A 14,240-nucleotide genomic window follows, 5' to 3' on the forward strand; every position below is an offset into this window, starting at 1 on the left:
TCAGATTGTGACACCATCAGTGGGCGGAGTTATAATTAACTTTTTACAGTTTCTGCTGCAATTTACATGTATTATCTAATTTGATTCATTCTCTTTATCTTTTTTATAAGCACATCTAAATAGGCTCTGAAACTGCTTGTGTGATTGGTTCACCCATGTACATTCTGTTTCTTCATCAAAGGATTATTAAAGAATGAAGCAAATTGGATAATAGAAATAAATTCTAATGTTTAAAATTATATTCTCTATTTGAATCAATGAAAAAATGTGTTTCATGTTCCTTTAAGATGATTAAGGTGTAGACTGTCCCTTTTAATGATAATTTGTGCAATAAACATTGAAATTTTTGCTATTGGCTAATTTCAACTGAATGACTTAAATTTAACCGGTTGGTCAGTAAAATCAGGCGTGTGGTGCACCCTTTAAAAAGATCCTGGGAAGAACACGGAAACTTCAAATTGAAAAGTTTTGATACGTCTCTTAAGGGGACAGTAAACATTTTAAAATTCTAAACTAAAATTCTTAATTATGCCTAGTTTAACAGTATACTTACATTATTCATGATGTCCTTTTCTTGTAATTTGTCTGAAAATGTATAGATTATCTAGTCCTGATATCTGAAAAGAGAACTGAACGAGCACATGGCAGACATGACAAGCCGATTTGTGCCACACATTTGTCCCTAATTTGTAGTTTATCATCATGTTAATGCCAAACTTTTGTTAACGCAGTGGCAAGCCGGTCTTCTCTTAAAAAACAATTGCAGCAAACAAGGTCTGTTCTAATAACTTTCAGATGTGTTAATCTATTGAAATACTGCAGAAATTTTTTATTACAAGGTGTTTACTGTTGCGCACGACAATCCCATGAGCCATGTGGGGGACTGCTGGCTCCTTGAATTGTATCCCTGGCTCCTAACACTTTGGGTTCTTTTCCATATATCAATATATAAATACAACCAACTGCTAAATATTCTTACTGGCTTCTAAATTTAAAACAGTTTTCTAGATCTTTAGGTTAGGTTTTATTGTCCCTTTAAAAGAACATTCCGGTCAAAATTGAAATGCACACAGATGAATTACATATTTGAATAGAAACCTATTTATTATACGCTTGTATTGGTAAAAATGCTTCTAGTAAATGTTATCACTGTTTTAGTGTTAACGTTTTTCTGTGCATGTGAAGCATAGCGAGATATTTTCAGTGCACTAGTAATTTATATACTGCAGCTGCTCAGAGTGCCGGGGGGGCTTATATCTTGTCAGTAATTAACAAATTGAGTCATTACTAAATTGTACAAGCACCTTAGGTTGTCTGATCAAGTGCTGTGTTTAAATTTTATTAGAAGCATTTTTGCTAATACATGTATATTGCAAAAATGCTTTTATTAAAAACTAAAATGCATCCATGTGGATTCCAATTTTGGCTGGACTGTCCCTTTAAAGATACTCAAAGCACCTCCTCCTATCGCTCATGATCTCCCAGCCACACAATAAACCGTACTACTTCTCTATTGCCACAGTGACATGTTCTTTAAAATAAATATATAGTTTATTTGTCAAACACAGCAGTTTAAATTTTTCCCCCTGTTTTTCAGCCTACGTATTGTCAGCAACTGCTAGCTCACCAGAAGTGTTTCCACTTTATGTACCATGGCAACAGAAGAGAAGAAACCAGAAACAGAGGCATCTAAAACTCAGACTGCCCCATCATCCTCCTCAAACCCAAGCAAGGTCGGTCACTGTGCTGTTTTTGAACAGGGAATTTCTAAGATCTGTATTCCACAACCATCGTTTTATGATTGTTGCTTATTGTTATACATCAGTTACAACGAACTTAAAAAAAAAAACCCCATAAAAGAACTCTGCAAAATGTATTTCCTCACATCTTGCGTAAATGAGCTTTCAGTCTATAAGGTGTCCTTGAAGATAGATGTTTGTTGGGGAAATAATGTACAAGTCTATCAGAAGAGATTAATGTTCTACAAAAATGTATTGCACAAAAAAAATTTGATTTGATCCAAAGTTTCAGACTTCAGAGAGTCATGCGTTAGGATTTTGGATGCAGAGTTTTCACATAGATAATCTAATTAAAGTGACTGAATGTGTTAGAGCATTTTAATATTGCGCTGTTGCTTGGATATAGCCTTATGTTTAACCCTGGTAAAGGAGTTAAACACAGTGTCAGCTTTATATCTGCAGTACATTGGTGATCCTAGGTGGTAACTTGCCATAGAACACTGTTCTTTCCTTAAAGAGCGCTTTCTGTATGCAGTTTTTTGCTTCTATTATCAAATTTTTATATGCCCACTGAGGCACCAGCTCCTCCTACTGTATACTAGTCTGTGATTAGTTGATGTCTGTCACATGATACAGGGGGCAGTAAGTTATGCAATTCTATAATAATGGTCATTTAATGATGGCAAATGGTGTCCTTTTTTATGTGCTAAGTAAAAGAAAGTCTAAAACAGGAAATAACTGTAGTAAAAAGATATTATCTTTATTTGAAAATAGGGAATTTTGTGGTGCGATACAATTAAATTATAATAAAAACGCAAATGGGTTTTAAAATAAAGTGAAAGAAACCCCTGAAAATTAACCCTATTTTTCTTTTTCCTAAGCACTTCTGCCATTCACGTGAATATGGGACTGTTTTTTTCCCTTCATTTATTCTTAAATATTTTTTAAAATATGTATGTGCTTGAAAATACAACGGGTCTTTATTTGAATAATGCCTCAAGTTTTATACTAGACTATTTTGACTCCCTAGATGACTGATTTACAAACTGTATACAGTTATTGCCTTTATCTGTTCATACTTTGAGATAGTTTTTTTGGCCAGTTACTGAATGCTTGCCAAAGGTAGTTTGAGTTATGCCTTTCGAAATATCTGTCGTCCTTTAATAATAGCCAACAAATAGAAGGAATCGCTTTACAAATGACGTTTTTTTGTTTTTCTTTTCTTCATTGTCTGTAATAATTGGGACTTGTATCACTTGAAAGAACAGACACTTAGCAAAAGTAGCATATGGCTATTTGTAATCTCTATACTGTTACTTTTTTACTTCGGTATAAAGAGCAGTTTTTCAATGTTTATTGCTTAAAGTGAAAGTCTATTTTGATGAATTGGTGCCCGTTGTTTAATAAACCTATTAAAAACAAGGGCACTTTAATTCATCAAATTGACATTTCACTGTTTTCTTCAAAAACGTACCTTTTAATCCTGGCAGCCGCCCCAGCACTTCCTCCGCCTGTCACAAGCAGTCTTCGCGGGTCCAAAATGACTAATCAGGCTTCCTCCAATCACAGAGTTGCATCAGGCCAAGATTCCCCCGGGGGAAGCTGTGATTGGAGGAAGCCTGATTCGTCATTTGACGTCTGCAGAGACTTCCGACAGCCGGGGGAATTACTGGAGCGGCATTCAGGATTAAAAGGTAAGTTTTTGAAGAAAACCGTGAAATGTCAATTTTGGTGAATTAAAGTGCCCTTGTTTTTAATAGGTTTATTGAAAACCGGGCACTAATTCATCAAAATTTACCTTCACTTTAAATTATCATTAAATAAGTTTGTTAAATTATGCAATTAATTTGTCATTTGGATAGGAGAAAATGTTTTAATATTAGAAAGTATTACAGTACCCCACTCAGCTACTTTATAATACCACCGGGCTGGCAAAATATTCTGTGGAGAACACTAATATATACTGCTTGGGACATGCACACTGCTGTGTCTACCTCCCTCAGTATGTCCCCTGTTGTTTGTTTGTTGTTAGTCCTGATAGTTTACTTTTCACTTATGTCCCTTTTTTTAAAAGTTCAGTCAGCAAATCAGGTGCTTTAGATTTAACAGTATATCTTGCCTGTAATAAAAGCCACGATTACAGTGCTTGTTGTGCTTTCCAGCGAATTATGGTGATTTCAGCTGTAGGCACGTTCTCGGCTAACCCATATGGCTGTAATTCACACAAGCAATCTTTGTTCGTTTCGGAAAGCACAGGAGGCACCTTGGCCTTTGTCATTTTTTTAAACGCTGCAATTTCTTTTCTGACAGGTAAGTGGCTACAGATTTCATCTTGTTTTCAAGTTTGTTTAAAATCTTTACACTTGATAAAGCACCGTAACAATCATATTGTAAGGCATGATGGTAATATATTGTGGTTTTGGTCATATGTTTCTCATAAAAATAGGTTTTATGTTTATTACCTGCTCTTGACTGGTTATGTTACACTGTACGCAGGTCCTTTTATAGCCATTGAGTAAAAGTGAAAACAGATGGGTGTTTTATTTTGTCTTTTATTTATTTCTTCTAGCCTTCACCAGTAAAACCGAATTATGCTTTAAAGTTTACGCTCGCTGGACACACCAAGGCAGTATCCTCAGTTAAATTTAGCCCAAACGGGGAGTGGCTTGCCAGTTCATGTGAGTATTAATGCTTTTTATTATTATAACGGAACCACATTACCTTGTAATAAATTATAACAATTTTGTTAGTGGGAGTTTAAAATTAAACTTTCCTGGTTGAATAACCTTTGTTGAAAAGCATACCTAGGTAGACTCTAGAGCAGCAATACACTACTGGGATCTATTTGCCGTTTGGTGGCTGCACACACGTTTTGTCATTGGCTCACAATATGCGTTCAGCTAGCTCCCAGTAGTGCATTGCTTCTCTGGAGCAATATGAATATGTTTAACCTCTTAGTTATATGCAAGTAGTAGTGCAATTCTAATAAGCTTTATCACAGAATTTCCTTTTACACATTTGTTCCTTTTAATTGTAAACTGCTTGCCCTGGTTTCCTGGTTGGCTGCGCTTAGAATAAACGGTTAGAAACGATTACTAATAACATCTTTGTGCGCCACTATATATTCAGACCATCAGTCCCTGTTGATTAATCACATTACCATTTCAGTACAGTAGACTGACATTTTCAGCACTTTTTCTGTAATCACTTAATGCCACACAATGTGTGTAAATATTTGCTAGTGATTTTTTTTTTCCTTTTCAAACTGCCAATTTGTATTCTGTTCTCTGTTTTAAGCTGCTGACAAATTAATTAAAATATGGGGTGCATACGACGGCAAATTTGAGAAGACGATAACTGGACACAAATTGGTGAGAATCTCATCTTAGAGTATACCCTGCACTGTGTTATGCTGTTAGATGTAAGCTAGTGAGTTATCCCCAGTCCATAAGACAAATAGACCATGTTCTAACAATCTATGTGAGTGTATTGATTAAAGGGATGGTCTAGTCAAAATTAAACTTTCGTTATTCAGATAGGTCATGTCATTTAGAAACAACTCTCTAATTTACGTTTATCAAATTTGCTTTGTTATCTTGGTATTATTTGAAGGCTAAACCTAGGTAGGCTCAAATGCTAATTTCTAAGCCCTTGAAGGCCACCTCTTCTTATCTGAATGCATTTTGACTGTTTTTCACAGCTAGGGGGCATTACTTTGTGTGTGTGCTATATAAATAACATTGTGCTCATGCCTGTGGAGCTACTTATGAGAGGGCTCTGATTGGCTAAGTCTTTCAAAAGAACTGAAATAAGGGGGCAGTCTGCAGAGGCTTGGATACAAGGTAATCCGAGGTAAAAAGTGTATTAATATAACTGTTGGTTATGCAAAATTGGTGACTGGGTAATAAAGGGATAATCCTTCTTCTTTTTTTTTTTTTTTTTTTTTTTTTTTTTTTAAAATAACCATTCTGGAGTAGACTGTCCCTTTAATTACCTTGATAGAGCTACTGGGTTGAGTTATTCTAAGAAATCTGCTATAAACCACTTAAACTGACATTAGATATGTGCATTCGGATTCTTCATGAGATTCTAAATGCTGAAGTAGGTGGCTGCTCATGCCGTTCGGCTCTTTTTGGGGCCAGATTCTTTCTTATGAAAGATCACTACACTAAGATGTGTGCTGATCTTCCATAAGAATAAATCCGGCTCTGAAAAGAACCGAACACAAGCAGCCTCCTTCCTTGTTGACATCCTCACAAAGGATCCAAATGCACATATCTAATTGATAATAAACACTAAATACATCTCATGCACCCCCAATTAATCATTCGTGGTGTCGTTTTGTAACCTAGGTTACGCTGCAGGTATCTGAAGGAGAGTTCAATTTTTGCAAAGGTTGGAGGTGGCGCCAAAGGCTATCTGGTTACCAATAAATTGATGTTATCTCGATATATAATCTATATAATCAATGGTGGGTTACAATTTAATCCCCAATATAAAAATAGATGGAAATAGAATTGTGCAATTACTGGAGGGATATAATCTCTTTAAAACGTATTTATTAATGCATGTATATACAACTGTTGTATATACATGCATTAATAAATACGTTTTATAGAGATTATATCTCTCCAGTAATTGCACAATTATTCTATTTCCATCTATTTTTATATTGGGGATTAAATTGTAACCCACCATTGATTATATATCAAGATAATAACAGCATCAATTTATTGGTAACCAGATAGCCTTTGGCGCCACCTCCAACCTTTGCAAAAATTGGATTCCCTGATTTTAATTGCACTAGTTGTGAGAAGTGCAATTAGGAGGATTGGCATTTCTGGTTTAGCCTATTCTCAGTTCACACACACCTTTTTGCTTAGTGCTGTGATCTGAAGGAGAGTTACTGCACATGTGCAAACATGTCAGCACTGGAATGTAGTGAATGCTAGATTTCAATATGGCGGCGGATGAGGAGGTCTAGCTCAAAATCGGTTTTCTGATTTTATCCCAAATGTGTTCAGTAGGGTTGTGGTCATGGCTCTGTGTAGGCCACTCAAATTCCTCTAAACCAAACATATCTTCATGGACCTCGCTTTGTGCACAGGGGCACAGTCATGCTGGAACAGGAAAGGGCCTTCTCCAAACTGTTGCTACGAAGTTGGAATCCCCCAAAGTTTATGCTATGCCCTTCAGTAGGTATCTTTCTCCTGGCATTCGCCACACCCAGATCCTTGATTCAGACCACTGGATAGTAAAGCAGGGTACATAACTCTAGAGAACTCGTTTCCTCTGCGACAATACAGTGGCAGCGGGCATTAGACCACTAGTCAACACTGGTGGTCATTGTACTTTTTGACTTAATGCTTTTGTACGGTTGCTGGATCGTGGATACCCATTTCATAAAGCTCCTGAAGCAAAGTTCTTGTGCACTAATATTTCTTCTACAGTCAGTTTGGACCCCTGTTAGTTTGCATGGTCTACCATTTTGTGGCTGGGCTGTTGTTGCCCTTAGAGACTTCCACTTCACAATAATAGCACTTGCAGTTGACCGGCGAAGATTTAGTAGGGCAGAAATTTCTTAAACTTACTTGTGGCTTCCTATGTCAATCCCAAGTTTTAAGTACGACTCGTACTGTCAATGTTTGTCAATGGAAATTTCAAGACTATGTGCTGGATTTTATACACTCAATAATTAGTAGCGGTGTCCATGTATAGCAGAGCTTTGCAAACCTGTTCTAAATCTAGGGGGGGCAGTTAGTTTTCAGAGATAAAGTGATAGTTACCAGCTCAACGACTCTAGCAGTAATAGGGTTAAAAATGGAAGCAGACCTCCTAAACAAAAATATACATTTGATCGGTTTGCACTTCATGGCTCAGGAAATAGAGTCCATGTTAATCATAGGGTTGCGTATTGTTGATCAACACTGCCAGGGGAGGGAGAATTTCATGTGGGGGGCTGGAAGAGTACTTATAAATCCCTGCACAGTTGCATAAAAAACATTTTAACAGATCTGGCAAACAGTTTGTTTTTTAGCATGCATAATTAAAGGAGCATAATACCCATATGCTAAATCACTTGAAAATGATGCAGCATAACTGTAGAAAGTTGACAAGGAAATATCACATTAGCATCTCTGTAAAGATATTTTACCTCAAAATTTCTTCAGCTAAACATAGTGCTGCGTGAACAGTTATCCTTCAGCTACTGTCAACTGCATGTTGAAGGAAAAAAATCTGCTTCATCACTGCTGATGTCACACTGCTTTACTGTGATCTCATGAGGGTTTACTGAAATCTCATGATTTCATAGTACACTTCCTTAAGCTGGAGAGGGAAATAACATTGACTGTGCATGCACATGCCAGATGCATGCTCCCTTGCAAGTCCTGTGACTAGAGTCCTGATTGGCTGCCTAAATTCCCTTTACATACAGATGTAGGCGGCTTTTTACAGCAATGCTGCATCAATTTCAAGTGATTCAGCATTTGGGTATCATGTCCCTTTAAGCATTTTATATTACAATCTGTATTAACTGTCCCCTGTATTAACATTTTATAGCAAGTTAAGATTTTTACATCCTTTTTAAGCACAACTCCCAAAGCCATTTTTTTTCTTTAAAACTGAATACAAGTTCTTAATAATGTAAAATAATAGCTTGTTTGTCATAATTATATATGTCCTTATTCTTTAATTCGGTAACTTATGCCCTTCCTTGACAATTTTGTACCCCCGAGTCTTGTATTTTAGTTTTGCTTTAATACATTTAATTGTTCATCTCAGGGAATATCAGATGTTGCGTGGTCCTCTGATTCCAATCTCCTGGTTTCTGCGTCTGATGATAAGACACTAAAAATCTGGGACGTGAGTTCGGTAAGATTCTGCTGACCAACTGAAAGAACAGACATTTTCTGCTGCCAAATACATTTACTTTTGTAATTTTTACTTTTCATTTTTAGGGAAAATGTTTGAAGACCTTGAAAGGGCACAGTAATTACGTATTCTGCTGTAACTTCAACCCACAGTCCAATCTGATTGTTTCTGGATCAGTAAGTTTTGCGTACTTGGCTGTTTCTTTTTTTTTTTCCCCCAAATAAGATACATCTAATCTCATAGTAAGGTTATGGTTCAAATTTAAAGTAAAAATAAGAATAAATATTACATACACATGTTTATTAATTTGTCTTAACAGACTGATCTTTCAGCCAGTTCATTGCTTATCACCTAGGCATTGTATCTGATTTGTATTGTTTACGATCTAATTTGTATTGTGTTTGGATAAATTACATTTTACACGTTTTTTTTTTTCTTTCTTATAGCCAAACATAAATCTCTACATTTTTTTTTTTTTGTTTGTGAATGTTGCTGTCTGAAAATCTTGCACGAAGCTCAAAATTGAAATGAACATGCAGACATTTTCTAAAGAAGGGACACGAGACTCCAAATTTTTTTCTTTAGTTATTCAGACAGAGCATACAATTTTTAATATGTTAAAGGGAAACTGAGCCCAATTTTTTTTCTTTCTTGATTCAGACAGCAATTTTAAGCAACTTTCTAATTTACTCCTATCCATTTTTATTCGCTCCTGTTATCTTTATTTGAAAAAGCAGGAATGTAAGCTTAGGAGCCAGCCCATCTTCGGTTCAGCACCTGGTTAGTGCTACATTTAGCCACCAATCAGCAAGCATTACCCAGGTTCTGAAACAAAGATGGGCCGGCTCCTAAGCTTACATTCCTGCTTTTTCAAATAAAGATACCAAGCAAGAAAAGAAAAATTGATCATAGGAGTAACTAAGAAAGTTGCTTAAAATTGCATGCTCTAGCTGAATCATGAAAGGAAAAAAAAATGGGTTTAGTATCCCTTTAACACTCCTAAGCCTTCCTACTTTCAACTAAGGATAAAAATAAATTTCATAATAAAGTAAATTGGAAAGTGGTTTAAAATTGTATGCTTGATCTGAAAGAAAGTTTTGGGGTTTCCTTTACCAGAACTGTTTCTAGTTAAGTAATCACTGTTAGTGCTTTTACTGTGCATGTAGCATATATCCATATGCCCTGTGCACACTCACAGGGAACATTCAGAGAGACGACATTTTGCATACATGTGTCAATGATACAAATGGAGTTATTACAGATACAATGTTTAAATGAGGGTGCAAGGGCATATGGACATAGCTTTTATGTGCACAGAGCATGTCATTTAAAGCGCCATAAAACATGTTGAGATCTGTGCATATTATAAAAGGACTAATTAACTAAAAATAGTTTACATAATTAAATTGCTGGCAAGTATTTTCAAAAATAAGCAAAATTGCTTGCATAGCCATGATGTCTGGAGTAGTCTGCGCCACCCCCCTTATCAGTGTTTTGCTTCAGAAGCATAGGCATTGTATTTCACAGCTGCTTATTTGCTTCTAGGCCTGCTCCAGCAGATAATGAGCGTTAAAGTCTTGCATTCTACCATATCAAAGGTAGATACAGCCATAGAAGGAAATGTGGGGGGGAATTAGAGCTGTACAATTCAGAAACTTAAAAGAAAGGGTTAATGGCGAGGACTGCAGAATAAATTTGCAGGTAAAGTGATTAAAGTACATATTTTGTCTCTATCCTAATTTGTTTTATGTCCCTTTTAAAGTCGAAACTTTTTCTAGAAATATTTTCACTATTACAGGTTACAAACATTCTTTTATTCAGAATTAAAATGTGTTCATGTGTATTTCAGTTTGTGTTTTCTATCCCTTTTAAATGGATTTCTGATGATAATGCCTTGTGGTATCGTAGGTTATGATATTTTCATGAGTTTCTAGTTGTTTACACCATGGCTGAGCAGATCACTGTAAATGTGTGTAGATATTTTACTTTGTGATTACGGTTCACATATTCATGTGTAGTTTTATTTCTTTTGTAAAACAATATGACGTCGAACATTCTTGCACGTGGAATAAAAGTAATTGTTGCACTTATGGCTGAAGTGGATATTTAGACTTCTTGTCAAGCAAAATAAATTGTCTAAGTGTAAAATAGATTTTTTTTTTCATCCTCCTAGTTTGATGAGAGTGTCAGAATATGGGACGTGAAGACTGGGAAATGCCTCAAGACATTACCGGCTCATTCTGATCCTGTCTCTGCTGTAAGATATATATATATTTTTTGTGTGTGTACTGCACTCTTGTTAAGTTATTTGATCGCACTACTTATATATAGGGGAAGGTATGAAAATGTAACAGTCTTGTAGAAAATTAATTAAAGGGCCATAATAATCGGAAAATGACATGTTCTACGCACTGCTGATCCCTAGCAGAAAACAATGCTGATCCAATCAGCAGCGTTAGATGCATTGCTCAGATTTGTAACTAGCACTGCTGATTGGATCAGCGTCGTCTTCTACTTGAGACCAGCAGTGCTCTGTGGGACTCTATCGGTACTTCTACTTTGTGCTTAAAGTGATTGTAAAGTGATTTAAAGCCCAGTATCTAAAAATAATCTTAAACAGGGGCACTTAAATTCATTAAACTTTACAAACACGCTTCTTTTTTTTAAAATATTTACTATTGCGGTATAATAAACATACCACCGATCCTCTGCCTGCATCTCCTACTGTATTTTGCATATCAATGACGAATCCGACTTCCTCCAATCGTTGCGTGCCACACGAGCTGGACAGCAAAGCGGGTTAGACGCACAGCAGTGCAGGATATCTAGTTTTATAATTAAAAGTTCTAACGAATTAGAGCATATCGTTTTACAATTATGGGCCTTTAAATCTTTTTTAATAACTCACAGGATACTGTATAGCAAGTAAATACTTTTACTATTACACCCACTGTATTAGACTGAATTATCTCACACTAAGAATATTTAATAATATGTTGCCCTTTTGTTAAATATACCTTCTATTCTCTAAAATTTAAGGGCAGGTGAAGCTGTAGATGGGCAGTTCTGAAATAAATAAGTTTTCTAGGCCTGAGTTATAGATTTCCCTTTTTTTTAAAGAGTAAAATATTAAAGAATTGTTTCTATTAGATGTGCAAAATGTCAGATTTTCAACACTGAATAAATAAGAACAGAATTAAATCTCAAAAAACCTTTGAAAATGTTCCTGACTTAAAGGGATGGAAAGGTCAAAATTGAAATCTACATTGGTGCATTTAAATAGAATAATTTTTGCAATATACTTTTATTAGCAAAAATGCCTCTAGTAAAAGCAAATTAGTTTTTCAGCGGCATACGCACATATGCTGTTAAGGCTCATGCACCCAGTATTCTGGCCCAAAGAGCGGGTGGCGGTGTGTATTGACTTCATATGCAGCTAAAAAAACAAACAACTTTTTACTAGAAACCTATTAATACTAATGGAAGTATATTGGAAAAATGTTTCTATTTAAAATTTAATTGAGCTGTACACGTTTCAATTTTGACCTTTCTATCCCTTTTAAGTTTTCAAAGATATTTTATAATTTTACTTCGTGTTTAATATTTTCAGTGTCCAAAATGAACAAATGCTGGAAACAGAGGACAACATTATTCTTTTGCCAAACAAATAATGAAATGAGACATGTTTGCAGGTCTGCTAATTATAGTCACTCACCAAGCATAAGACAATAGAGGAGCTTTACATTTCAGAGGCACAGTTATTTTATTTTTTTATCATCTGGGTGCTAATCAGTCACACCCCCTTGGCAGGTTGCCAGTCATAGCACAGAAGTTGTGTATGTCCTAAGCTTCACTGCATTTGTGTTTACCAGGGCACCGTATACTGCAGGAACTCAGATGCTGTGATCTCTGTTACCTTTATTTAGAGACCTCGTGTATGTTTATTTATAATAACGAGCTCCCTGTCTAGCTCCGCTTCTGTTTACCATCCTCTTATTTTGGTGTCATGTTGCATCAGACTAGAACAAGTGGGACACTTTGTCAGCGGCTCACAGGTTATCATGTTTCTGTTTCCCAGTGTCTGGAGACATCTCCCTAGAGTTTTAGCCAAGAGTTGTTATGAACATATGTCAAATTCTCTCTTTACCTCTCTATCCCTTATCCCTCCTGCTCCAGGTGCATTTCAATCGTGACGGTTCCCTCATTGTATCCAGTAGCTATGACGGTCTGTGGTGAGTGAAGGCTGCTGTTCTCCGCCAGAGTTTATGCGCTAAAATCGCGCCACATTCAAGAGTGTTTTTAGTTTTTTTTTGTGTTCCACTTTGTGTATATATATATATATATATATATATATATATATATCACAACACCAACTGTTAATAAAAATACAATCAATGTCAATATGTAGCAGACTGAAGGTGCTAGGCAATAGTTAAAAATACTAATATTCAACAAAGGAAAATACAGTTTCAAAATATTAGAACCAGGAGACTATCTTAGCCAGCACTGATTATGAATAAAAATTATAAATAATTCCCAGTAAGAACAATGGTCACCCAGGAGGGGCTAACAAAATATATTTAACACAGTCACGCAATCAAAGTAAAATTTATTAAAGCAAAAAAATGCAACAGTAAGCAGAGGATATTTAGACCGTTCAATACGGAAATATAATTATATAGAAAACCATCCCTGGAGGTTAGTTAACAAGAAACTGTCCTGAGAAGTAGCGCTGTGGGCTCACAAATAGTCTTTGCTTGTTAGGAAATGTGCACAAAATCAGAGAGCCGGGCATGCCATAATTATAATATCCACAATGGTATCAGTGAGGGGGCTATTGTCTTCCTGAGGCACCCTGTGTGTGGCAATATATCTTTCAAGAGTGGTGTGTCCCAGTGTATTAGGAAGAACAATCCACGTATCCCCGTATCAGATATGATCATACTTGACCAATCCTTAGACGGCCCGTGAGGATCCTCATAAACGGTAATACAGTTACGGTGCTATCACCACCAAGCTTCGGTATATACAGCTTCAGCGGGTGTACACACTCACCCATAGAGTTGAATTCCTCCAAATTAAACGAACACAGGGGCCGAATAGCTACCACCTCAAAGTCGTTCCAAAGTACCAACTGCCAGCATACATGGGGAGTGCAGCTGCAACCCCTTCTTCAGTAGAACTCATAGATATAGATATAGATAGATAGATAATATTAAAAAGAGGTATTCTAATTCCTACCATCTCTAAGTTTTAGCCCCTTGGCTGAAGCATTTTAATCCTCAACATATGTAGCAACTTCTTTGCAATAATCTTAATAAAAGCTCTTAAACCACCTCCTGTGTGTGTTTTAAAATTTGTGCTTGTCTCGTGCTATCTAAAGAGAAGGCCAAAAAGCAAATTCTGTAAAGTGCTGCTTATCTAATGGGTGGTTTAGGCAACTTGCATAATTGTAAAAATCCAGGTTATAGAAGAAACGTTTTCCTCAATATAACTAGAGTCCACGGCTTCATTCCTTACTGTTGTAAAATACTGAACCTGGCCACCAGGAGGAGGCAAAGACACCCCAGCCAAAGGCTTTAAATATCTCTCCCACTTCCCCTATCCCCCAGTCATTCTTTGCCTTTC

General features: G+C 36.2%; 1 protein-coding gene across 2 annotated transcripts in view; it reads left to right on the forward strand.

Moving 5' to 3' along the window:
- The window catches only part of WDR5 (WD repeat domain 5), a 49,280-nt gene that overhangs the window by 11,746 nt on the left and 23,294 nt on the right, over positions 1 to 14,240 (forward strand). For both annotated transcript variants that reach the window (XM_053695773.1, XM_053695774.1), the window contains exons 2-8: positions 1,598 to 1,733; positions 4,309 to 4,417; positions 5,037 to 5,110; positions 8,523 to 8,612; positions 8,699 to 8,788; positions 10,786 to 10,869; positions 12,789 to 12,844. In XM_053695773.1, the coding sequence (XP_053551748.1) occupies positions 1,653 to 1,733; positions 4,309 to 4,417; positions 5,037 to 5,110; positions 8,523 to 8,612; positions 8,699 to 8,788; positions 10,786 to 10,869; positions 12,789 to 12,844 (584 nt within the window). In that variant the 5' untranslated portion in view covers positions 1,598 to 1,652. The remainder of the gene's footprint in view (positions 1 to 1,597; positions 1,734 to 4,308; positions 4,418 to 5,036; positions 5,111 to 8,522; positions 8,613 to 8,698; positions 8,789 to 10,785; positions 10,870 to 12,788; positions 12,845 to 14,240) is intronic.

The sequence above is a fragment of the Bombina bombina genome, chromosome 12 (assembly GCF_027579735.1).
Source record: "Bombina bombina isolate aBomBom1 chromosome 12, aBomBom1.pri, whole genome shotgun sequence".
In the NCBI taxonomy this organism is placed as follows: Eukaryota; Metazoa; Chordata; class Amphibia; order Anura; family Bombinatoridae; genus Bombina; species Bombina bombina.